Here is a 27,915-nt window from a genome sequence, read left to right as displayed (position 1 = left end):
ACCTAGCATAAGCCTGGACACAGTGTAGGACTTAAGGTAATATTTGTTAAATAAATGCAGAGAATTCAGGATGCAGCTGTGATGACTCCAGGGCCAGGACCAGTGAATATATCATTGGCTGTTTCATTTAAAACCAGCTAATTCAAGGAGCTAAAAATGTATTTCAAATAAAAACAATCTTTCTGCCTCTTCTGTTATTTTTACTGACCAGACATCAGCTGAACTCACTGTCATTGTGACCTCTCAGCCACTTAGAGAAGCAGTAGCAACAAATATGAGGATGGGGGGTCATTTGGCCATCTGTGCTCCAGGGACTGCTGGTCTCTTTTCAAGAACGAAGACTGTACATTAAAGGACTCACTCACTCACTTGCAGGGAAGTCCTTAGCCCCCAAGAACAGATCTCATCTCTTTCAACTTGGGCACATGCTGGAGCTCACCCATTATATAATGGGGATCCAGCAACAGGCTTTCTCAATTTATCACCATAGCTTAAAACTCAGAAATCAAATATGGTAACCCCAAAACATACAGTCAACGGTCTAATCCCTGAACACCCACACAATACAAGCCAATGCACCTTAACCTTATTAATTAAAGCAGCCTCCCACAATCTGTTCTTATGCAAAGAATGAAACCAGGCTCAGTAAAGAACTGAGTAGAATATGAAAACCTCCCACAGTATTACAGCCTATTTATAATTCACAGGGAAGGGAATTCTCAAAATAGCCTATTCTTAAACTGACAGAAATATCTTTACTCTGAAAGTTAAAAAAAAAAAAGAAAGAAAAGTTTGAACTGATAGTCTATAAAAAATGGCCATTGCCCATCTTCACAGATTCTGATCAGGGAAGGTACTCTCCTATTCTCTTCCACTGGCACAAAATGTGGTCATTTTGACCTTCAAATGCATCGCAAGCACCCTAGGAGAGTAAGAAATGAGCGGCCTAGCACTCAACCTTATCACATTTCACTGAGTTGGCACAGAACGTCGTAAAGTGGGAGAGGGCTGCATCTACATGCTCCAATCATCCCTGGAGAAAAATGATAGCATTGCATAATTTTCCTTCCTCTGGGTTTTTGCCAAGATGTATTTCGTAGGTTATCTGAAGTTTCTTGAAAAGAGGGACTGAAGCCACGCAATAGCATATGAGTCCTAACACGTCCTCGTCACAGGATGTTGGATTAACGACAGTACAGGAACTTGTGAAATATACTCACCCCAGTGCTAAGATTACCACTGTTAACACAGCCAGCCAGACAAGGGTTAAAGTATGTAATTCCATCTGATCCACAGACTGGCTCATACTCGTGTATTTTACAACCACAATTAACATTGCAGCTTCCTGTCAGGTTCCTGTGAGGCATGGTGAGAGAAGGTCTAGAGAGAAAAAAGCAGGTCATGAGCAACATTTACTAAAATAAAACTCTAAAGAAAGTTCTCGACGTTAAGTAATTTGTCCATTTTAGAGAAGCTAGTCCCAATAAATCAAAGCTATGGGAGTGTAAAGTAGCCACCCTGGATAATAATCATGACTTTCAAACAAAACATAAAGAAAAATGTTTCAATCTTCTGATACTATAAATTCAATATTTTCACATGAAATTATCTATACTGCTTCAATCCTACCTTCCATCTTGGTGCTACAGATCTGAGCTCAGTAGTTCCAACCCCGATATAACTCCATACTTATTATAGACATTAAGCTCTATGTCTTAACAAATCCAGGCCTCAATTTCTTTAACTATAAAAGAGAGGAAATACTTTTCCAGATCAATAACACCATTAGGAGGGCACAAACAAAATCCACCCATCACAGTTGTCAACACAGTTTCCTTCGAGCAAAAACTTGAATTGTTCTGGAATAAATTATCAAAGAAAGACATGCAACCCTAGAAAATGAATCAGAAGTGATTTTCAAAGATCAGAAATCACATCATTAGTTTGATTCAAACAACCAGAGAAGAAAAACTCAGTCCTTCCTTCAGAATGCCCAGATGCGGATTCACAAAGTGGTGGATTTTGTTTTCTCATAAGATCCTGATGTATGGGTGGCGTAGTCGGTTAAGGGTCTGACTTTTGGTTCAGCTCAGGTCATGATCTCAGGGTTGTGAGATGGAGCTTAGCATCTGGTTCCATGCTCAGTGGGGAGTCTGCTTAAAGCTCTCTCTCCTTCTTCCTCTGCTCCTTCCCCCATACTCTCCCTCTCTTAAATAAGTAAATGTTTGATTCAAAGAAATGATACAATATGGAAAACTCTAATATAATCGATTCAGGCAACAGAAATAAAAGGGAGAAAAAGGAAATAAGGATATAGACCTGAGGAGAGAATATTGTGGAAGGGCAGAGGCAGGCAGGTACCTGGGAGGGACTCATAGAAGCCATAGAAGAAATGAAAGAGGCCCTGTAGTGACCTCTTCCTTCCTTGGTTTCTGTAACCACCATTTTTGTCACTGATGAAATACTGCTCCTAAAGCCACAGGAGTTAGTAACAGCTGATCCATCATTCAACTGTCCATCTATTCATCATCCATCCATTCAACAATAGTTTGGAATGTTTGTTATGTGCCAGAACCTATCTTTTAAATGTCTGTGTTGAGTATTCACCTCTCCAGTAGCATAGCTCATTCTAACTTTATGTGTTAATCTATAAACATAAAGCATTATTTGTTCAAAGGTCTCTTTGCTGTGTCCTCTTTCACACTTTGATAACTGAGTTCTCAAATTTTAATCAAAGGAACAAATTCATAGCAGTATTTAAACCTTATCAAGAAAGGCTTCTAAAAAAAAAAAAAAAAGAAAGGCTTCTAAGGAGGCAAAAGTGAAATAACCTCTGTTCTTTATGTCACTGTACAGAAGTGTCATAGAACTTTGATAATTGTGCCAACAAACTCTTGGATTCATATCATTTTGTTGTATACTTCTAAAAATGTGATTCTTGGGACACCCAGGTAACTCAGCAGTTAAGCACCTGCCTTCAGCCCAGGACGTGATCCTGGAGATCCGGGATTGAGCCCCATGTCAGGCTCCCTGCATGGAGCCTGCTTCTCTGTCTGCTTATGTCTCTGCCTTTCTCTCACTCTGTGTCTCTCATGAATAAATAAATTAAAATCTTTAAAAAATAAAAATTTTAAAAATTAAAAAAAAATGTGATTCTAGACCAGTAATTCTCCATAGGGACAATTTTGTTCCATAGGGGACATTTTTGTTTGTCACAACTAAGAGGGTGCTACTGGCCTCTAGTGGGTAGGGCCAGGGATGCTTCTACATCCTACAGTACAGAGAACAACCCCGCACCACCCCTATCTGCAACAACTCCTATGACTACATTTGTGCATGCATGCACAATTTAAACCCCCACATGACCCTCATCACCCAAGTCTTAGTGTTCTTGAGGGTTAGGGTGAGAATACCTAGTCTAGACCTACTACTACATTCCACAAATGATGAAATGGAGGTTCAGGGAGGCCAAAAGATTCACTATAATGCTAATTAGCGCTGTTTTAAGTGGTACCATATGAAAAGCGTTCTGGGTCCATTACCATTCTCTTCACTAGTTCTTCAAGAGCAACATTGGAAGCCATGACCAAACAAAAGAGGTTTTATATGTCTGCATGCTTAATCACTAAAAATGACAGGCTCCAAATCCATACAATATAGTTATTATTATTGCTACTAAGAAGCTACAAAGAATTTCTTATTAAGAGCCTGATTCAGTTCATTTATGACCACCACAAGATTCCAAACACCTCTCCTTTATGGGCATGTCCACTCAAGAGAAAGGAATCTAGAGAGAATATAAACAGATGCTCAAAACCCACTGATGACAGGAAGCAAAAGCTTTCCTGAGTTCCAGAAACAGAGGCACTGTTCCAGGTTACTGTTGGGTATGTTTGTTTTTCTCATGAGAACATGGTGTCTGAAACAAAGAGATGATACAATAAAGCTCTAAGAAAATCAAAACAGGCAACAAATATAAATAGCAGTGAAAAGAAGTGGGCTTTCACAAGGGTCATTAGGGGAAGGCCACAGTGGCACAAAAAAGGAAAGATACCCATGGTCAATGCTTTACACTGTGCTGAGTTTAAAAAAGAAATAAATTTTAAAGAATAATAATGTCTTGTTTGACAATCACTCACTTTTCAGACAACAGGCTGGGTTATTAGCAGTGAAAAAGTGTTGAAATTTGAATAACACTAAGCAACCTCTCATTAGCGTGAAGTGAATCCACCATGGGGGTACAAAATGCACATGGGCTGCAGGGCATCCTACACTTACATTGTGCAAAGGGTCTGTGCATCACACTTCCAATAAACGAAAGCATTTCTGACAAGTTTGCTTCACAAGTAAGATGTTCCTATTAGCTCAGAGGCAAGGTATGAAATGACGTGTCCCACAATCATTGAGGCTTCAAGAAAACCAGCCGCAGAGAGACCAAATGAACAAGAAAAGGGAAAAGGAGCAAGCTTTCCACCCAATCCTTATTAAATCAATTGCTTCAGGATCAATGCTTATTTAAAGCAACATATAATCATAAAACATATCATGGTTTAACATAAGTAATAACGTCCACCATGGAGCCATTACAGCTGAGTAAGCAAGGACACAATCAAATGTCTCTCTCTGTCTCTCTCTCTTGCTTGTGGGCACCTAAGTATGTCAAATCACCCGACCCCAAGACCTAAAGAATAGTTAGACTTCCCCATCTGACATACTTTTGCAGGCCGCCATAAATCAAAGAGGAGCCCCCTTAACCATCTTTCTGCCTCCCCTTACATGTCTCCCTATTAAGAAACATGACAAGTGAGCATCTATGCATCTTACGCACAAGTCACATGCATTAAAAGAATATGATTCATGTAGAAAATACCTTTTTAGTAAAACGTACTAATCAACTAGAAAAAACTGATATCTTTCTCATAATATCTTAATAGTTATCAATTTATCTCAACTTCAAGAAGACTTCGATTAGAATGTTTCTTTTTGATTCTGCTTAAATTTTTGGCTTCGTATTAAAATGCTTCCCTGGCTATATATAGCTGTGCAACTTCAGGTTTATAATTATTATTATTATCATCATAATCAACGTTATCATTTAAAACTAACATTTACGGAGCCCTATTTTTACTCTAGGAATTGTGCACCAAGATCTCTATATAAATTACCTCATTTCTTCCTCACGAGAATTAAAATTATTATGACTGTGTCTTCATTTTTTAGATGAGGAAATTGAAGATATGAGAGGATAGATACTGTTGAAGTTCACAGAGCTAGTGAGGATCAAAGACGGATTCAAACCTAGTTATCTCTGTGTCCGTAGTGTACACCCTTAAACCCCTAAACTTGTGGGGAAGCTTTGCATAACAGGCTGGATTTTTGCTTTCACTAGCACCAGTCTTCTGGGTGCTTCATCCTGCTTTATTCTTCTTCTTCATCTAATGCAGTTTTTCCAGCACTCACCCTTCACCGTGACTGAGCATTAAAGTCAGGAAGAACAGAACAGGTTTAATTCCATATTGACAATTCACAAGTGTGGTAACCCAATCTAAAGAGATTTCACACTTGTAAAATCAAGATCATACTGTCTCTATCACATGGCTGTTGAGAGGATTAGGTGAGTAAATGTATATCCAGTGTCCAGCATTGGTCCTCAAACATAATAGGCACGAAGATATTGGTGTGCTCTCTTTATCTACGCATGAAAGAAGTATTAATGAATTAAAGTAATACTCACAAGGGCAAAGATCACAAACAGCCTTAGTGATGTTTTTCTTTTCAGAAAGAAACAAGTCATTCTCTAATTTACTCCTACAGATACTTCTGGAAAAAGAACTAAACTGGGATCTAGGTTTAGGGCTATGATTTTGTATGACCATGGGCCAAATCTAACAGTCTATGGCTATTAATGTCCTTCTTGCCTGCATGAGGATGGCAAGTGTAATCAAGGAATCATAATATGACATAATATATATAATAGCATAGGTTTTACTAAAGGACTATATTCATGGAAGTTATAATTACTATATCCAATCATTATTTTTATTGTTAAAGTTTCCTTTAGCTTTATAGTTTACAAATTCACATCAGGTATAACTTGAAACTTACATATAACGACCTAAAACTTACACAAAATATTTTTTTCTTTTTTCTTTTTTTTTTTTTTTGAGTAAACTCTACCTCAACATGCAACCAGAACTCACAACCCCAAGATCAAGAGTCACATGCTCCACCAACTGAGCCAGCTAGGTGCTAAACTATCTCTTTAATCCAAAATCTTTTTATTTTTTTATTTTTATTTTTTTAAAGATTTTATTATTTATTAATGAGAGAGAGAGGTAGACACACAGGCAGAGGGAGAAGCAGGCTCTATGCAGGGAGCCCGACGTGGGACTCGATCCTGGGTCTCCAGGATCAGGCCCTGGGCTGAAGGCAGCACTAAACCGCTGAGCCACCCGGGCTGCCCTCCAAAATCTTTTTTAAAAAATTATTATTATTGAAGGATAGTTAACATAAGATGTTATATTAATTTCAGATGTACAGCATAGTGATTTGACAATTATATACATTATTCAACACTTACCATGATAAGTGTTGTCACTGTCACCATATGACATTATTACAGTATTATTGACTATATTTCTTATGCTATAATTTTCATCTCCATGACTCAATTTATAGCTGGAAGTTTGTACCTCTTAATCTTCTTCACCTATTTTTAATAAAATGATGTGTCCCTTATACTGGGTTTTGAAATATCTTTATTTATTATTAATGTAATACATACTCACTGTACAAATTTTGGAAAATACAAAAGGACTGAAAAATTAAATTAAACTCACATACCCAAGAGTATCCATCATATTATGCTTTTAGTATATTACTTTCTAGTCTTTGTTCAATATGCATATAAATTAACATTAATAACATTGTTATCAAGATTTTCACTTCCTTTTTTTTAAGAGCAAGCGAGCATATATACATGGGGTAGAACAGAGGGAGAAGGAGACAGAGAACCTCAAGCAGGCCCCACACTCAGTAGCACTGAGCCTGATATGGGGATCCATCTCACAACCCTAAGATCATGACCTGAGGCAAAACCAAGAGTTGGATGCTCAACCAACAAGACACCCAGGCACCCATTACTGAGATTTTATAAAGAGTTCTATTATTCCTGCTAGCATTACATGATGAACATTTTTTATTGACTATGTTAGTATGAGGTTATAGAATGGTAAATTTGGTCCTAAGTTTAGTAATATTCATAGGTTCTTTGAAATAAAAAGGCTTATTATATTTAAACAGGTATTATGTAGTTTTGTAGGTTTCATGTTGTTTAGATCTCCATCACAAAATTTAAAACTCATTGGAAAGAAAACCTGCTTATATTTCACAACTCCTTGATCCTCCTAAAATGAAATAAAGCAAATTCTGTTTGTGTCACCCAAACAGAGCCAAAAATAGATCATATACATATAGCTAGAAATGAATTGTAAGCCTATTAATAAAGGTAACCAGGATAATCCAGAGACACAGAGACACACATACCTAACATCTTTCATAAACTATTTGTTCTCTACTTTTCAGGAATTTCTTTTAAAATTAGTAATATAATAAATAAAAGATCTTGGATGGCATCAAAAGCTTTAAACAATGGGATAAAAATTCAGTAGGTGAAGCTGTCTGTGAGACACAGATGAGGAAATGAATGGTTTCATTAGAGAATTTAGAAACGATGTGACCAGAAATGCTAGTTACCCAGAGGACTGGTAGTAGAGTACTGTCTAAATACACCATGGGGCAGAAGCAGAGGTAGTGTAATGCATTTTGGGAAAGTTGCTGCAAAAGTCTGAATAAGCAGGCTATATTCAATTTCTGTAGTCTTAGCACTTTGGGTCAATAAAACTATATTGAGAGAAGTAACTTAAGGGAAAAATCCCAACCTCTGAGATTTTGGACTTGTTCGAACTTGGTGGATCACTCCATCCAACAATCACTGCCAAACACAGAAAACTGAGAAAATGCTTCGTCCTCACTTCACAGCTCAAGAAATCATCCCTGGAAAAGTTCTGGCCCAGTAATTCAAGTCAGAAGTAATTCAACCAGAAGATGATATAATAGATCTTGGTTTTAAGCTCAAAGAGATGACATTTGATAAATGAAAGATAATAAAGCTCGCATTATTAAATGATTTATCAAGACTCAGTACTGTTGAACAATTCTGTACATGGACATCAGATTTAACCCCATTTTTAAAAATTACTTGAAGAAAAGGTAAAGAGCAAAGAATCACATTATGTAATGTGTTTATATAAAGTATTATTTAAGCCACAGACTTGACAGTAAATCCTGACTCTTAGGCTACAAGATGATTTTGACATACCTGTGTGAAATACAGACACATAGGGGAAGCAAAACACATTTCCTAATTACAGCTACAGGGAGGGACCAGGGTGGCTCAGTTGGTTAAACATCCAACTCTTGATTTGGCTCAGCTCATGATCATCTCAGGGTTGTGAGATCAAGTCCTGCATCAGACTCTGCACTGGATGTGGAGCCTGCTTGAGATTCTCTCTCTCCCTCTGCCCCTCTAACTGCACCCCCACCCCAAAAAAGAAACAAACAAACAAACAAAAAATGCTACAGGTTAATAGTGGGTACTGGGAATGTAATTCCTTGAGTTGGGAATGGGCCAGGATATTAACCAGAGTGCCTAGGATCTTTCATTATGAAAAATCCTCAAATCCTCAAATCTGAATTTCTATTTTTTCAATTTTATTTTATTGTGATTAGAACACTTAACATGAGATCTACCCTCTTACCAAATTTTAAGTGTACAATATAGGTACACTGGTGTACAGCAGATCCCTAGAGCTTATTCATCTTGGATGGCTGATGCTTGATGTCCATTGATTAGTAACTCCCCATTTCCCATTTCCTTAAGCCACCATTCTGCCTTAATTATTTTAGATACCTCATATAAATGGAATCATTCCATATCTGTCATTCTGTAACTAGCTTATTTCACATAGCATGATGTCCTCAGGGTTCATACATTTTACCACATATTGCAAAATTTCTTTCTTTTTTAAGGCTGCATCATATTCCATTGTGTGTGTGTGTGTGTGTGTGTGTGTGTGTGTATACCACATTTTCTTTATCCATTCATCTGTTGGTGGATGCTTAGTTTGTTTCCATATCTCAGCTGTCAAATCTGAATTTTCTAGGGGAACCATTAATAGCATGTCAGGTTCATCCTGCAAAAAGACTGTGACTCCATCTTGGCTCAAGAGGAAAAGTTCATCTTTCTAAAATATCCCAAACCCATTATCAGCTATTCAGGTGCCTCTTGAGCCCTTGATACTAACTCAAAGATCAATCATCATGAAGATTCACCCTACTGTTGAACCTAGAGCTTCTTATACAAAAGAAGGTGGCTTATATACTGTGCTTGCTATTTTGTGTTTTTTTTTAATCTTCTTTCAGAATATTTTAATAATGAAAAGCACTGCATTCAGAATCAGAGCAACCTGGGTTCAAATTCTACTTCTAGCCTTTTCTGACTATGTGACTCAGCAAGTTATTTAATCCTTCTGAGTTTCTTTCTCTTATTTCAAATGACAAAAAGTACCATTTTAAATAGTGAGGTATAAATTGCTTAATACATATGGGTTTCATCCTATTTTATCCTTCCTATAATTCTAAGAGATTAGTGCTGTTATTAACCCATCTTACTGATAAGGGAACTGAGTCATGGAGGGTAAGGAAGGTGCCAAGTACTTTATTCAGTCCTCACAGCAGCTCAACAAGACAGTATCTATCAGTGTCTTCACCTTAAAGGTGTGGATACCGAGCACAGAAAGATTAACTAATTTGCCCATACTCACAGCTAGTATGTGGCAAGGCCATGGTGAGAATCCAGACCAGCTGACCTGAGAGCCACAGAGTAAAAGCAGTGGGTGTGTAGAACACAGCATGATGCCAGCTGCACCAAATATGAGGAAATGTGCATTACTGCCAGAAAAAGATGTGCTCTCCATGGTTCTCTTGGTAAGGAGGTGGTTTGTGCACTCTAGTGTGTATCTACATGAAATGCAAAATGTAAAACAGCACCTGAGTTTGGTTTTCAGAAAGAACACAAACTCTGAAATAGAAAATCTGGGTTTTATTTGGTTCTACTCCTTATTAATTGATGACTTTGGGCAAATCACTTCATCCCTAAGCCCAGTTTCTTTAACTAAAATATGTGGGTAATAATACACACAGTAATGTTGTAAGCATTATATATAAAAGATACACACAAACAAGTGCCAATTACCATACCTGAGCTAAACAGATGCCTAACAAAGACTCGCCTCTTCACTGCCATTCCCTTCATCTCTCTCTTTATTGGCTTTAAAGGAGAAAAAAAATCCCATATGCAAGCCTCAAAATCATAAAAAACAGATAATAGTTATTACTTAACAGGCCAACTCATACTTGTGAGCAGGTTGTACACTGCACAAAAGCACAAGCCAAAGGAGTGAAGAGAGGCTGAAATGTAGCCCTCACCCTACTTGGAGGAAGGGTCCCCTTGTTCTTCACAGAAACTGAACTGCTATTCTAAAAGTGCCAAGCCTGTGCAGTTGCATCACCCAAAAGTGTTTATACCAATTCAATTTTAGTATACTATCAATATTGGTATATTTTCTTCCTAGAAGTATTTGGGAAGCCAGAGGAATTCTCCAAGGAAACTAGGGTTTTTATTTTGCTAATTTAAAAACTTTGATAAAGTCAGGTTGCAAAGACTGGAATGAATGGATACTTGAAGTAGCCTCTAGCATGCCTAACCAAGTTTTTCCTTATTGAATACAATTAAATGAGAAGTGTACCATAAATCATGGATTTAGATAGGTAAGTTTATTTTCATCAAGTTCCTCCAATTCAGCATCACTAGATGAATAACATCCCTGCACAGAGGTAGATGTCAGACATTCATTTATCCTTTAAAGAAGAAAAGGGGGAGGCTCAGTGGTTGAGTGTCTGCCTTTGGCTCAGGGTGTGATCCTGGGTGAGGAGATCGAGTCCCACATTCGGCTCCTTGTGGGGAGCCTGCTTCTCCCTCTGCCTGTGTCTCTGCCTCTCTCTCTCTCTCTCTCTCTCTCTCTCTGTCTCTCATGAATAAATAAATAAAATAAATAAAGAAGAAAAGCTTTGTATGATCTAGAAGAGAAGGGAGAAGAGACAAGAAACTAACTTTTTCAACACCTATTTTATGCTGGACTCTATGCTAGGAAATATCAGGAAACTTCCTCAATACAATCCTCAAAAAAATCAAAACTACAAACATTTGTTTAAGAAATTGGAATGCTTCAAAACTGGAGGTTGAAGATGGAGGAAAGCGACACTGACTTGTCATTTTTTACCCTTCTGCAGTATCTTAATTTTTCAGCTACATGTATTTTACTTTAATTATGCTTGTAACCAGGTGTGACTGACATTATTACCAATTTAAAAATGAGGAGACCAATACTCAAAAATATTAGGTAATTTTCTTGCATGGTCACACAGGTAGAAAACTGCCCCCCTCTACTACTTTTCTCTGAAAATAAAATCATCTTTGACAAAGGAGTTTGGGGGGAGACAGGCGAGGAGGTTAAGAAGTTCCTTCTTGGAACCTCTGTTTTCTTACTAACACAGAATCTGGAATGTCCAACAAGAAAAACAAGACTAGGGTAAAATAAAAATATTTGAAGAAAAGGAGTTTATAAAATGTAACCATCATGGCCCATAGGGAAGGAAGCTGAGTAGGGCCAAGAAATGGATTGCTCAGCAAAGATGAGGGCCTGCTAAGATTGGAACTCATAAATTTGTAATGGAGCCAATCAGCACAATTACATAATTTTTGTCCATAGACTGCAGAGTCCAGAATCAGTTGATTCAGGATTGGCAAGACAGATGTGGTGCTAAGCAAGGGCTTTAATGTCTTGAGGGGACTAACAGTTTAGAAGCAGGTAAGACAGTCTGCCTTCCCTCTCTACTAAGAATGCACTTAAAATTAAAGCAACTAAGATTAAAAGGAATAACGCTAGCAAAGAGGAATGGAAAGAATGACACCAAACTTCATAAAAGTAGCAAGTGGAAAGGCATAAGTTTATGTGACAAGTAGGTCCCACCTTGGGGAAGATGCACCCTGCCCTATTGGCCCTCCTCAAGGTTCCACAAAGTTCTGAGCTTAAAATTATCAGCTGTGGCAGAAGCCAAAGATGAGTATGAAGCTGACGTCTGAGGAGAGACAATTGTATTGGTGGGCCCTTCCTTTCTCATATTCACCCATCTCCACCCCCACGTCAGACCCCAGACCATCTCTGGAAAGTTCTTCTCTAAATAGATTGGAAGAAATTTAAAAAGCTAAGCTCCTACTCTATTTTTTTTAAGATTTTATTTATTTATTCATGAGAGACACAGAAAGAGAGAGAGAGAGAGGCAGAGACATAGGCAGAGGGAGAAGCAGGCTCTGTGCAGGGAATCCGATGTGGAACTCAATTCCAGGACTCCAGGATCACACCCTGGGCCGAAGGCAAGCACCAAACCGCTGAGCCACCCAGGGATCCCCTGCTAAACTTCTACTCTAGATGTTGACAACTGAGAATAAAACTCCCTCATTTTTGTAGGGGGGCATGAGCAGTGGAGCAGATAACCTGAAAGATGCTAGACTGAGTCTTGTCAACCCGGAAAGCCCAGGATAAACAAAGAGAAAAACTGACCCTTAACATCAAATGGCAAATTGTGAGACATAAAAACAAAGTCAAGAAAAGAAATCCAATTATATACACAGGTCTGAGAAGATATTACTCCCTGAAAAGAAATCAGAATGTTATGAAAAGGGAACACTCAGAATACAACAAAGAAAAAAGTTATTCTTGAAATTAAAAAAAAATCTACATAAAGAATAGAAAACAAAGTATGAAAGAATCTCTTGTAGCAAAGGATGTGGGAAATAATGAGAGAACAAGCCACACATACAGGCAGCCAGTCTGTAAATTCCAACATCGGATTAGCAGCAGTCCTGGTGAACACATGGGAAATGGAGTGAGTAAAGCTATAGCAGAAGAAAACTTCTCCAGGGTAAAGAATAAAGAAGATAGATTTGTTAGATTAAGATGGCTAATGTAATGAATGAACAAAGCACTGGGAGAAGATATTCAATCAACCATTCCTTCCTTCATCCAACAAGCACCCTGCATTGCTTCAGATGGTGGGGATGCAACTATTATGTAGACTGCTAGAGGAATTGTTTTCAAGGAGCTCCTGATTTAGAAACAGGAGGCATGAACAGAGCAAATAATTAAATGAGGTAATTTCAGTGAGTAGTAAATGCAATGAGGAGACTAAAGAGAAGTGACAGATAAAGAATGAGAAGAGAGTGAGCTCCCTCAGATTGGGCAGGGAGGAGCAGCCTCTCTGAGAAAGTGACATTGGAAGGGCCAACCAAGACAAAATCAGAGGATAAACCATTCCTTATGAAATTTACACCTTGAATAAAAAATGTCCTAAAAACTTCCAAATAAAGTTGGCCACAGACAAATGAGAGCTAGGATGGGAGTTTAACTTCCTGTTAGCAACATTAGATGCTCAATGACAAAACAATGGCTTCCAAGTTCTCAGAGTGGTAACTTTCAACCTATAATTCTATACTCATTCAAACTATCATTAAGTGTGAGAGAAGCACATAGTCACTGTAATACACTGACAGGCTCAGAAAGTTTTTCTTCCCATGTCCTCTTTCCTCAGATGGTATCTTGGTATTTTTCTCCAGCAAAACAAGGAGTTAAATAAATAAATAAACAACCAAACAAAAAATAGTGGATACAATTGAGATCCATGAAAGGAAGTTCCCAGGTATAAATTATGCCTAGAGAGCAGCTAGTTCAACTGATGCAATATTATGGAAAAAGAGAATCTAATAAAGTACGTTAAAAACTTAAAATATATACAAGAGCATGGGAAAGGCCAGTAGTCGAGGAAAGAACACATTTTTAGAACTCATGGAGTTCTAAAGAGACAACACAAGAAATAGGGTGGCCAATTTTAAGCAGATCCTGTCTCCACCCTAGATAGTAGATGGCTACTCTTTCTTCTTCCTCTATATTTTCTGCAGAAAATGAACCAAAGGCTATATGGACTTAAGAGCATCACACATAAGGAGACCTTTGGTGAGATGCTAGAATTGTGGCAGGGGAATCATGTAAAAATCTACAGAATGACCAGAAGGACCCAGACCCTTTCCCATCCCACTCCACTCCCAGCTCTAGAATGCCAGCAGGTAGGCTTACAAGCCAGAACACACCCCAACACAGCCTCAGCCAAGAGACAGGAGAATTCTGCTCCTGAAGAGCCGAAGCACCCCAGAGGTAAGACCTCCAGTTCTGACATCCAGCACCCCAATGAAATGACCGAACAGTGAGATGCACCAAATGACAAGTTCTGTCATCGAACACAGAGCACCTACTCAGCTCTTTAAATTCCTGTTCTTCAATACTAAGAGAAAGCTAAGGATCACAGAAATGCAAGGGAAACTTCCAACATAATTGAGATAGCAAAATAAAGAGACAGCAGACAGCATAGACAATTCAGAAAGGAAAAGAAATTCTTAATAATATTGGAGAAGTAACAGAAGATATTCCACCCATGAAGCAAGAGGACTAGAAGCAAGAAACAATAAAAAAATTAGAAAGAAATGTGGAAGTTAAAAGTACAATATCCAAGATAAAGATTTAGCAGAAGACTGAAAAAAACGAAGCTCAAAAAAAACCTTTCCAAAAATAGGATAAAAATGAGATAAAAATAGGTGATAAGTAGAGGATCAATGAAGGAAAGAGAAGAGAAAAAGCAGTGACAAAAAAAATGACAAAATTTAAATAAAAAATAAAAATAGAACTGAAGGACACAGTTTCCAGACAATAAAGCTAAGTGCTCAGGAGGGAGAAAAAGAAAACACACACACACACACACACACACACACACACACACACACACACACAATCCAAAGTACATCATGGTGAAATTCAGGAATACCAGAAGTAAACTGGAAGCTCCTAGAAAGAAACATAGGGCACATAGGAAAGACTGGCAAAAAGAAAAGGCAGATTTCCCACAATAGCATGAAAAATCAGATGACAATGGAGTAATAACTTCAATATTCTGAGGGAAAATGATTCATCCAATCTAAAATTCTTTACCCAGCCAACTGACAATCAAACATAATAGGTTTTTTTAAAAACCATCTCATGAAAAGTCTTCAAAACAAAAAAGTTACAGCCAGTATAGCCTTCCTGTATCTAGTAGAGGGTGTGCTCTCAAAAAATGAGAGAGGAGCCAGAAAAGAGGCATCCACAGAGCCCAGGGAACAAAGAACAAGATACAGACAAAAGCAAATGGGGTTCCCAGGGTGCCAGCTGGGTAGCAGGCCCAGGGCGCATTGTGTCCAGATTAGAGTGTGGGCACTAGGGCTTTGATTTAGACGACTCCAAGGGGTGGGAAATGGAATCATAAGTTCATCAGAAAGGTGAAAAATCATGGCGAGATATTTTGAGCCCTCAGAGAGTATAGGAAGCCAGACACACATTCAGAGAAAACCAAGAAAATGAAAATAAGACAACGATGAATTTGAGAAAAATCAATGTCATATATGAAGGGAAAGCTGAACTCTTCATTTACTAAGATAGGAAGTCATAAATAATGTCCCAGTTTAGTTAATTTATGCATTTTGTCTTAAAACGATAGAGGTAAATACCAGAAGAGACAGCTAAAAATAATTTAAAACTATTGCCCTAGGAAGCAGGATTGATCAGGGGACTATTAGTTTTTTGTTTCTAACTTCTTAATCCTGGGATCCCTGGGTGGCGCAGCGGTTTGGCGCCTGCCTTTGGCCCAGGGCGCGATCCTGGAGACCCGGGATCGAGTCCCACGTCGGGCTCCCGGTGCATGGAGCCTGCTTCTCCCTCTGCCTGTGTCTCTGCCTCTCTCTCTCTCTCTGTGACTATCATAAATAAATAAAATTTAAAAAAAAAAAAAAAAAATTTAACTTCTTAATCCTATTTATTTTCCAACTGTAATAAAAATCATTTGATAGAAGTAGAAATTATTCTTAATTTATTAGTGATGACTGATAACAATAGCTAACTTTCAGTGAGCGCTTACTGTGGGCCAGGCATCGAGCTGAGAGCTTTACATATGTTGCTCATACTACCCTTACCTGACGACTCTAAGGTGATTCTCATTGCCATATACTAAATGTTTGGGTTCCCACAACATGCATGGGTTGAAAATGAACCCCCAGTGTGATAGTATTTGGAAGGTGGGCCTTTGAGAGGTGGAGCCCTCATGAATGCGATTGGTGCCCTTATAAGGACTCTAGAGAGATGCCTCACCTCTTCCATCATGGGGAGACAAGGGAAAAGATGGCCATTTATGAGGCAGGAAGTGGAGCCTCACAAGACACCAAATCTGCAGGTACCCCAATCCCAAACTCCAGAACAGTGAATAACAAACTTCTGCTGTTTCTAAGCCTCAGTCTACGGTATTCTATTTCAGTAGGTCCATGGGATTAAGACACTATTATCATCACCCTCTTTTACAGATGAGGATACTGAGGCTTTTAGTGAAGATGTGAATTCAGATTTAACTCAGGAATCTGGGCCCTTATTCTATATTGCCCTTAAATTTTTCAAGATCTTATTTCCTATGCCATTCTAATAGGCACTAAAAGCAGCCATGCACCATCCAGACACAATTCCTGATGAAAAAAAAAAAATTCCTGATACAAGTGACCATACTCTGTCATCTACATAATCTTTGACTAACAGCTCCTCTTTTTTTCTTTCTGATGTTCTAGGTTGGGTAAGTGAAATTAAAGCTTTTCGTATTCAAATTTCAAGTGGAACATTTTATAAGATAAAACTTCACTAAAAATCAAAAGGAAACAGTGTTTGTTGGCAACAAGCACCAAAATCTAGGCACTGAAGGTCCAATGAGTAGATCCTAACAAACTGAACGTACTCAGGAAATGAAAGTTACAGTCTTCATAACTCTCCAAGGGGAACATTCCACCTTCTCTTGAAAGGCTGTAGGAAATCGATCCGCAAATCCATTGCTGGTGAGGGAGCAAATTAATACAACACCTGGGGAGGAAATTTGGCAATATTCATTGCAATCTCATTCCTGGGAATTTATCCTACAAATACCTGGCACACAGGAGAAGTGATATACGCATGAGGTTATTTATTGTAGCATTATTTTTAATGACTAAAAACTGGAAATTGCCTTTCAAATGGAGACTGGTTAAATTACAAAATAGAATTAAATGGAATGTTACATGGTAGTTAAAAGGAGTGCTTAAAGGCATGAACTCTGAATTGTTTGTGGTTAAGTACCGATTAAGTTCTATGTAACACGCAGCACAGCCACCCTAGGTCACAAAATCCTCAATTTTCAAGGATTTTGTTAACTATTTGCTTGGCACAGCCATTATTAAAAATTAACTTACATACACTTATAATTAAATAAATATTACAAACAAATAAATATTCAATCCATTACCTCCTAGTTATCTTACTATACTTATCTATGTCTCGACTAGGCTATTTAGGTCTAAATATCTGTAGGAGAGAAACATTATACAATCGTACATGACTGGGCATCTCCCAGATTGGTGTTCAGTATCTTCACATTGTTAGCTTGATATCAGCCATGGTGAGATATTTACACCTCTGAAATCGGCAAATTCTACAGATTGGAACTTCTTTCTTAGCCACGTGTTACATATTAGCAGCATACCACCAGTATGTGTGTTCTGTACCTCAGTTTTGCCATCTGTAAAATCAAGATGATAATAGAACCTACCTGATAGGGTTGTCATGAGGATTAATGAGTTAATATATGTACAGTATGAGAAGAGCATCGATATAAAGGTTAGCTATGCTTTGTATTATTATTATTGGCACAGAAAGATCTCCAAGCTATATTGTTACATTCTTTTTAAGCCAGGAGAAGTATGTATAAAATGCTACCTTTTGGATATAGAACATTTTAAACAAATATTCATAGTTTCTTACATAAAGAAGCCTTGGCAGGATGCACAAGAAATGAATCAAAGTGGTTATACCTGGTTTGTCTTTGATTGGAGAAATGGGGTGTTGAACTTGGGTAAGAGCAAGACTTTTCATTATGCATTGTATTTTCATTGAATTTTATGTTTTTAGACTATGTGAATGTATTGTCTACTCAACATGTGGCATTAAAAAAAAAAAGAACAATTTTCATTAACCCCACAAGCATGTCCTCCTCATCCACTGTAACCAAAATACTATGGAAGGCACTCTGTGAGGGTCGAAAGGGGCATGGACAAAGGAGAGATCATGGCCCCTACCCTCCACAAGTGCGTGATCCACCTGAGGAGATGAAAGCACAGAGACCCACCTGGAGAGGGGAACCGACCCTGGGGTACCAACACTATAGGGCCCTGCACATCATTCATGATTAGAATGACATGAAATGGCTCTTTCAAGATACTTACCCTGTTGTATAAGGGATGTTTATTCCTCCTAGGTTAATACTTTCACATCCAACAATGAATAGGGTTGAAAAACACAGTAAAGACACACCACTGCAGATCATGGCTAGTTTGGCAGATTCTCTTGCACCAAGTTTCAATTTCTTTATAATGTAGCCTCCCAAGACGATACCAACACCAGCACTGGGAACAATAATGACACCTAGGGAGAAGAAGGGAAGGACAGGATTAATTGAAGCAACATACACTATAATTTGTTTTCTGATTACTCTGTTTCTACTTAGCTACTAGCAATCAAGGTAAAGAATAAAAAATACTGTAATCAATAAATCTTCAATGTGTATGATTTTATAGTATAATTTATCTTCAACACATACAACCAACAAAGGACTCATATCCAAAATGTAAAATCACTTTTACAAAGCAAGAAAATAAAGACAAGCAACCCACTAAAAAAGTGAACAAAACTTGAATGGGTCTTTCGCTAAAGAGGAAATCCAGCTGGCCAATAAATACATGAAGGTGCTCACCCTCACTGCTAACAGGGTAATACAAATTAAAACCATAGTAAAATACTACTCTACACCATTTGTGTTGATAAAAAAATTTTAAGTCCAATACTACCACGTGTTGGCAGAGATATACATAGAGCAATGGGCACTTTCTACACAGCTGGTGCGATGCAAATTGAGACACCTACTTTGAGAAACAGTTTGGCATTATCTGGTAGAATCAAAGACATACGCATCCTATGACAGGTAATTCTACTATTGTATCTATACCACAAAGAAATTCAGGCACATGGGGGCCCAAAGAAGTGTACAGGGTATTTGAATAATGGCCAAAAACTAGAAATAAACCAAATGTCCATGACTAAATACATTGCATATTGGAAGTTCATATATGAAATGCCATTGTACAGCAATAAAAATGAAGAAATATAATAACATACAACTATAACGATGGATCACACAAATACAATGTTCAATGAAAGAAGCAAAACAGAACGGATCATGTGACACGATGGCATTTGTAAAAAGTTCAAGTGCAGGTAAAACTAAACGATTTGTTTAGGAATGCATATCCAGGCAGTGCAACTATGAAGAAAACTGAGTGTCATAAACCCAAGACAGTAGGGGGAACAGGTGGTGTCAGGAAAGGACACAGGGGCCCCTGGAGTCCTGAAAATACATTGTTCCATGACTGGGGTAATAGTTACACAAACGTTCACTTTATGGTTATTCAGTAGCTCTAAATTTTGATCAATGTATTTTTCTGTGCATTATATTTCACAGCTTTTTAAAAAATTAAAAAAAAAGTTATACTGCCTGCCCCAACAACCTTATAATCTAAAATAGAAATATACAAATTTGAGTACAAGAAAACAATTATACAAAGACAGGGAGAATACAGGGAAAAAAAGCATCGGAGCCTTCCATGGGAGAAATCAAGGAGGGCATCACAGAAGTGGCAGTATTTGTACGGAACAAAGTATGAAGACAAAAGGTGAAGACTGAGACAGGACAATTATGTCACTAGAGATCGTGGCAAGAGCAATGTTAAGGATGTTACAAAGGAAGAAGACAGACTACAATGGGTTGAGATGAGGATTTAGAGATTAGAATTCAGACTCTTTCTAGACTTTAGGCTATAAAAGGAAAAACGGGTATGGGTCTAGAGTAAGAGTGGAGTCAAGGTAGAATTGGAGCTTGGGGAGTTTGTTTGCTAAGACAGGAGGGGACTAAGCATATTTATATGTGAACAAAAATAGACGAAAAAAGAATGGAAGTTTGAATGTGGGGGGAAAAGGTTATCTAAAGCCAATGCAAGATCCCTGAGAAGTCAAGAGGATATAGAATTAATAGCACAGATGATTAAGTTAGCACTGGATGGGGAGAGAGAGAGAGAGAAAGACCCCTCCATTCAGGCTGGGAACAAGACAGGGGAGAAAAGGGTGGGGGATAAATCAACAGGTGGGTGGTAGCTTCTCAAATTGTAGTTTTTTCTATTTCCTGGTTTTTTCCATTATTTTGCAAACATTATGTAATATACGTTGTAATAGAACACTTGAAAAGCACAGAGAAGGATGAAGAAACAAAACAAAACATATGCCTAATATTCTGGCATATTTCACTCCAGTCTCTTTTCTATGCTTTTTTTCCTTCAAGAATTGATAATATTGTATGGATTCTTTTGTTATACAGCTTTGGTTTTTATTTCTGGGTTGTCTTTTTTTCCCCTGAAAACTGAACAAAACTGGGATCCCTGGGTGGCGCAGCGGTTTGGCGCCTGCCTTTGGCCCAGGGCGCGATCCTGGAGACCCGGGATCGAATCCCACGTCGGGCTCCCGGTACGTGGAACCTGCTTCTCCCTCTGCCTATGTCTCTGCCTCTCTCTCTGTGACTATCATAAATAAAAAAAATAAAAAAAAAAACTGAACAAAACTAACTCTTGGGGTTCAGCAGTTGAGCATCTGCCTTCGGTTCAGGGCGTGATCCCAGGGTCCTGTGTTCAAGTCCCGCATTGGACTCTCTGCGAGGAGCCTCCTTCTCCCTCTGCCTATGTCTCTGCCTCTCTCTGTGTCTCTCATAAATAAATAAATAAATAAATAAATAAATAAATAAATAAATAAATAAATAAAAATTTTTAAAAAAATTACCAACTAACTCTTGGAGGAAAGGGATATGGAGAACTTTAAATATAGCCAAGGATTAGAATAATCATTGTAGGAAAGCAAACTGAGTGCTCAACAAGAATATGTAAAAGGCTTTGCAAATGGGGAGTCCAGTGGGTCCAGATGATATTAGATTTCAGAAGTCTGCAGCTGCACCAGTGCGCATGGTTGAATGGCTTGCTCCAGTGTGTTCAGCAACCCACGCAAAGGAGCGGAGATTAGATTAATCTAAAATCTGAGCTTTGCCTGGCAACCTGTGTTCATTTTGTAATCCTTACCACAGTCCTGATTTTATAAAATCAATAATGGCCTTTTTATAGACGAGGAAATTGACAGCTCAGAGAAGTGACTGGCCCAATAGTGCACACAAGGGGGAGAGAGTCTGAAGGGAAACTGAGGTCTCTGATTCCCAGCCCAGCGCTCTGTCCATATCAGCACAGATGGTTCTAAGAATAGAACTAGGGATCCCTGGGTGGCGCAGCAGTTTGGCGCCTGCCTTTGGCCCAGGGCGCGATCCTGGAGACCCGGGATCGAATCCCACGTTGGGCTCCCAGTGCATGGAGCCTGCTTCTCCCTCTGCCTGTGTCTCTGCCTCTCTCTCTCTCTCTCTCTCTCTCTGTGACTATCGTAGATTTAAAAAATAAATAAATAAAGATTAAAAAAAAAAAAAGAGTAGAACTAACAGGTCCCTGGAATCTTTTAGGTAAATTGACCAGAGCTCTGAGCTTAAATGAGCTGGTTAATAAAGTATCATCATCATTAATGGAAAGTACACGTGCTATCTATACAAATAAATAGGCAAAGCTTTGCCTTTAAAGTGAAAAGGATATATCCATGAAGTTCTTATTCCAGCTGAACAATTTATACTGTTCTAGCACCCCAGGGTAAAACAAAACAAATCTCCATGCTCCTAGCTCAAGTCCCAATTTAAAAGCAATATAATTTATTTGACTATGCATCCTAATTAGTATTAAACGGTAAATCTGTCATCAGTCAATATGAGGTTGTAGCAGAATGAAGGCCTTTTACATTTTTTTCCTGATATCCCCTGCCATCTAAATCCCACTGTACTATCCAAACAGAAATTCTGACCACTCATCATGCTAATCTGTATATCACTCAGATCTCCAACTTAATTAAGAAACCCAAAGGTTCCATTGTTAGAATATGAGGCATATGGGATGAATAGGGGAGATTTGGTGCTGGGGAGGGGAGTGGGAGACAACAGTTGAGCCTTCTCACTGCCCCTTATGGAAGCCCTCAGTTCTGGGGAAACCAGACAGTACAGACAATGGAGGAGCTAGAAGTTGGTTTCCCACCTACCACCACACTGTTCTCTAATCCTCCCCAACTTCCCCACTTCCTTGTGAGAAGAGCGAAATACAGGCATCCCTGCTTTTTGAAGCTCACATCACACCACTTCACATTTATGGAAGACCTAAGTACCTGTGTTTGCTAACTGAAAGAAACCCAAAGAGGATTTTCACTTTTATGACAAAGAAAAAAAAAAAAAACCCACAAAGGAGACCAGTGAAAATGGCATTCAGCATTTGTTTCGCAGCAAGGGTTTAAAGGGGTAGTGAGAATGGCCCTGCCAAGCTCCTTCCCTGGCAGCTATACTCACCATCTCAGCATCAGGCCCCACAGCTTTGAACTGTGCTTTATCTTGATTTAGCTTGAGCATCATTAAGAAGATGTTCCAAAGGTATCAGAAAAGTCTGAGAGAGGTTGTTTTTTGAGCCTGGGAATGCTCAACATTTTTTTTTCCCATATAAATTCATTGTAATTGCTTCTCTGCTTTATGCCATTTCAGCTTCTGAAAGATTTCACTGGAACATGACTTTCAGATAGCAAGGGAAGCCTTTCTATAAAAGATGGGCTCTCCTGGGATGCCTGAATGGCTCAGTGGTTGAGTGTCTGCCTTCGGCTCAGGTCGTGATCCCAGAGTCCTGGGATCAAGTCCCATATAGGGCTCCCCGGAGGGAGCCTGCTTCTCCTTCTGGCAACGTCTCTGCCTCTCTCTGTATGTGTCTCATGAATAAATAAATAAAATCTTCAAGAAAAAAAAAAAAAAAAAGATGGGCTCTCCCAGCAGAAGCTCGTCTGCCAATCCCCATGTCTGGGTTCCAATTCACCTCACTGTCTGGTGCTAACCTCTTCCACAACAGACAGCAACCTTCTTACTGCCTCTGCTCCCTATCCAGCCCCTTTCTCAGCCCTTGCAGGATGGTTCTGCAGTCCCTGAGTGTCTGTTCCTCGCATCCTCCAGTGGCCAAGACACCGATGGGACCAACAGGGCACCACAGTGGATGGGGGGAAAAGCATCAAGGATTTGTGTACGAGGGAAGGGGGAGGAGGAAATACCTAGAAATACCTGGACTGAGGCCAGGGACCCAGCCTAAGGTACAGGTGGGAGAGGACAGAAGCAAAAACAAATGCACATGCCTAAGAGATTAATGCAGTTAAGAGTACAGGCCACATGGATGGAGTTCCTGAGTTCAAATCTCAGCTCTGCTACCTACAAGCAATGTGTCCTTGGACAAATTTCTGAATATTCTCAGGCCTCAGACTTCCTTATCTGTAAAATGTGGGTAAGAATAGTATCTTCCTTGGACACCTGGGTGGCTCAGTGGTTGAGCATCTGCCTTCGACTCAGGGAGTGATCCTGGAGTTTCGGGATCGAGTCTCACATCGGGCTCCCTGCATGGAGCCTGCTTCTCCCTCTGCCTACATCTCTGTCTCTTTCTTTCTGTGTCTCTCATGAATAAATAAATAAAATCTTTTTGAAAATAAAGAATAATTTCTTCCTCATTAGTTGTTAGGTTTAAATGAGTTAAGACATATAAAGTGCTAGGGACGCCTGAGTGGCTCAGTGGTTGAGCGTCTGCCTTTGGCTCCAGGGCCTGATCCCAGAGACCCGAGATCGAGTCCCACATCAGGCTCCTTGAGAGGAGCCTGCTTCTCCCTCTGCCTGTGTCTCTGCCTCTCTCTGTGTGCCTCTCATGAATAAATAAAATCTTAAAAAAAAAAAGACATATAAAGTACTTAAAATAGGGGCACCTGCCTGGCTCAGTCAGAGGAGCTAACCCCTTAGCTTGTGAGTTCAAGCCCCACGATGGGTGTAGAGATTACTTAAATAAGTAAAAACTTTTAAAAAATAAAAATAAAGTGCTTAGAACAGTGTCTGACCCTGTAGGACACAATTAATAAATGTTGGTGGTCATCACCATCAGAAGTATGAACATCATTGTTATTGGCCTAATACTGAGGAGTTTAACATTTGCACAAACAAATATATTGGAATTATAATAAGGCAAAATTTCTACATGCTATTTTATTAGATTGAATTTAAACTACTCCTAAGGGTCCAACTAAACCTTTATGTGTTCTTTTTATAGAAACCTTTGTTTGATATTTAGCTACTATGTGCTCTTAAACACATAAACCTCTGTTAGCTACTTAGTTACTGTGTGTATGTATCTGAATCTAAAGAACTCATGGCTGCATTGATTAACTGTTGGCAAAGCAGAGGATCCTGCTTTACTTCATAAAAGGTCTGTGAACATCCTATTGTTTTCCAGTTAGAAATCTTTTATCTACTTATTAATCCAAGCAAATTGATATGTTAATCGTCCTACTTCATTTCTTTCTCTTATATCAAACACTATTCCATAATATTCAATTTTGAAGTTTTTACTCTGAGTTGCAATACTGCTTGTCCTTATAATATATAGCTTCATGAAGCCAAAAGGTCTTTATGAAAAATAATATTCACTGAATTATCAAATATTAAAGCTACTGATGACATTTTTCCTCTCTACTTTTTGTCAATATGTAGAAATGATCTGTATTGAAAATAGACACATAAAATACACCTACGCTCAATGCATAATTTGGGACACAAAAAAAATCTTGAACTGAAAAAGAGGAAAATGAGATGAAGTGACCCACTCATCATCAAGAATGTTCTAAGCTCAGGGAACTTCAACTGTGCAGCTACTGCTATTGCTAAGAACAATAATTTGCTTTCATGATATCCAGAGCTCACCCCTGTCATGAGGCCTGGCACTGTCTGTTGTGTTTACCTTCTTCTTTCCTTCTAGACTGTAAAGTTTTTGTGCATGGCAGGAAGTACATCTTACATTATATTTATACCTTTCTTGCACTTACCAGGACCTGGAAATATATGGATGAAAGAACACACTTTGTTATTTAGAATCTATTATGTAAAAACTTCAGGTGACTTATTAATTTCAGTTTTCAATTATTCCTGAACTAGGCTATATCATATTTCACAAAGAGGGAATCTAAAATCTAACTTCGGATCAAAATAAGCTGCTAACATCAGTTTAAAACTGGGAGGCACTAAATGATGCCTGCAAAATTTCACTTATCAAAATTCTGAATTGAACATTAATTAGCAAAAGTTTAACTGCCAAGTCACTAAAGGTGACAAGGCATATAAAGTCAACAGCCCTCTGAGAACTCATTTCTATCATGAAATAACAGTGGCACAGAACGTAGTGAACTAACTCGGAATCTTAGATGTCCTCATGCTCTTTTCTTTAAATTCACTGATCCTTTTTATGTATTTCATATCCAAAGTTTTCTTTAGTTAAGTTGAAAAATAAATGGCTTGCAAAGATAAGACCATGTATCAGGAAGAAATATGATTGTAAGCTATTATGACTTTGAGGTTCTGCTGCTACCTTGGGGAAAGGCCACTAGGCACGAGGTGGGAGGGTGGGCAGAAAGCAGAATGAACATCCAGAAAAGAGGGAAGTCTGGTTCATTCATTCATTCATTCTTTCTTTCTTTCTCCCTCTCTCCCTCTCTTTTACATACACACAGGTGTAGACTATACAGTACATACTGTGACATATAGTATCCCATCCCATTCTCAGAATTGTATAAATTTTGAGTTGCTTTGAAACAGAAAGTGTCTTACAATCAAAAGTACTTAGTCTATATCATAATCTAATTAAAAGCATTTTCCTTTCTGTTTTTTAAAAATATTTTATTTATTTATTCATGAGAGCCACAGAGAGAGAGAGAGAGAGAGAGAGGAAAGACATAGGCAGAGGGAGAAGCAGGTTCTCTGCGGGGAGCCCAATGTGGGACTCAATCCCAGGACCCCAGGATCACAACAAACCAAAAGACAGATGCTCAACCGCTGAGCCACCCAGGGAACCCATCATTTTCCTTTCATAATAACTCAAAATCATGGTGCATCTTACAATTAATGGTATCTTAGATTAGAAGGTATATAGCTTCTTTCCACATCACAGAGGAGGAAATATCTAATGAGTGATAGAACAGAGAAACAAAACTCAAATTCATTTAACTTTTCCAAAGACTATGCTTCTAATCTTATAAAAGAAAATAAGTGTTTTCCCTATCACCTAGAGTAAATTATTTTACCCTTTTAAGCCTCTACCTTTCCTTGCAAACATTTTCTATAGGAAATAAATATCAAGGAAAAAAGAGCAAAAGTGGAATATAAGAAAAGAATTTTTTTAATGCTAACCCTGAGGCTAGCAAATTTTAAATGCCCTGTAAACATAAGTATACATTTTCACAAACTATACATAAATCCACAAAGTGTCACAAAAGCACAATATATGTCTTTCTCTTTCATATCTCAATATCACCCTTGTGAAAAATATCAGAAATACTTTCACAATACCTATGATTAGGTGTATCATTACAATATACTATATATATATGTGTGTGTGTGTGTGTGTGTGTGTATATATATATATATAATAATTCAGTGGCTGTTTTAAGACAGAGAACAGACTGTTTTTCATTAAATTCACAATATTTCATAGCATAACATCTAGCAAAATTATAAAGTAGGAGTAGCAAAGCATAGAACCATGCCCTGTTTGTCTGGATTAGGAAAAGCAGCCTATATGTATTGAACTGAACAGCCACCAGTTCCTGAAGAGAATCCTATGGGCCGGATGGAAGAATTTATAAGAGATTCTTTTCAGAATTCTCTGGAGGCAGATAAGCTGGCAGGGTAGCTAGCTTTAATCAAGGCTGCTGCAGACAGCCTGTCTCGAGTTTTGCCCCTCTGTAGCTTCAGTTAGATGACAAGGTACCAGAAACAGACCTCTCTGACCACAGCTTCCTCTTCAACTACCTGGTGACAACCACAGTGCGGCTCAGATGGGGACCACTTGCATCCAACCAATAGAGAACAATCTGAAATTTCTAGCATCGCCTTGCTTAAATTACTAGTAAAACAAAAGCTTCCAATGGAATACACACATCCAAAAGCCTCCACCTCCATGACTTCATCACGGAGATATCAATATAAAGCTCATATTTAACTCCTATGAAGGCAAAGGGGGCTCATTCACCCAGAATAGCACTTTCTTCAACTCTGCACACAGGGAGACACTGTACAGTAACTGGAGGGAAATATGAGATTTTCAATCTCAGGAATTCAAGGTCTCCAGAGCACTGGCTGAAGGAAAGGTAATAAAAAGATACATTCAGCAGAGAAAACAACCACACTTTTCATTTCAGGTTTTTGCAAAGGTCCGGCTACCATAATACATAAAAGCAAATGCCAAGCTGTGTCATGAGAGGGATTCAAAAATCGAATCAAATTAATATTTCATCTTTTATGGCTCAGAAACCTAAGTGTTTTCTGCATCGAGGCAACAAAACCACACAGGGC

General features: G+C 38.5%; 1 protein-coding gene across 3 annotated transcripts in view; it reads right to left on the bottom strand.

Moving 5' to 3' along the window:
- The window catches only part of SLCO5A1 (solute carrier organic anion transporter family member 5A1), a 140,590-nt gene that overhangs the window by 13,230 nt on the left and 99,445 nt on the right, over positions 1–27,915 (bottom strand). For all 3 annotated transcript variants that reach the window (XM_072804317.1, XM_072804318.1, XM_072804316.1), the window contains 2 exons: positions 18,554–18,752; positions 1,221–1,380 (listed from right to left, as the gene is read on the bottom strand). In XM_072804317.1, coding sequence (XP_072660418.1) covers positions 1,221–1,380; positions 18,554–18,752 — 359 coding nt within the window. The remainder of the gene's footprint in view (positions 1–1,220; positions 1,381–18,553; positions 18,753–27,915) is intronic.

Source organism: Canis lupus, chromosome 28 (assembly GCF_048164855.1).
Source record: "Canis lupus baileyi chromosome 28, mCanLup2.hap1, whole genome shotgun sequence".
In the NCBI taxonomy this organism is placed as follows: domain Eukaryota; kingdom Metazoa; phylum Chordata; class Mammalia; order Carnivora; family Canidae; genus Canis; species Canis lupus.
The sequence above is the reverse complement of the archived record's forward strand: the minus strand, read 5'-3'. Positions and strand labels throughout refer to the sequence as shown.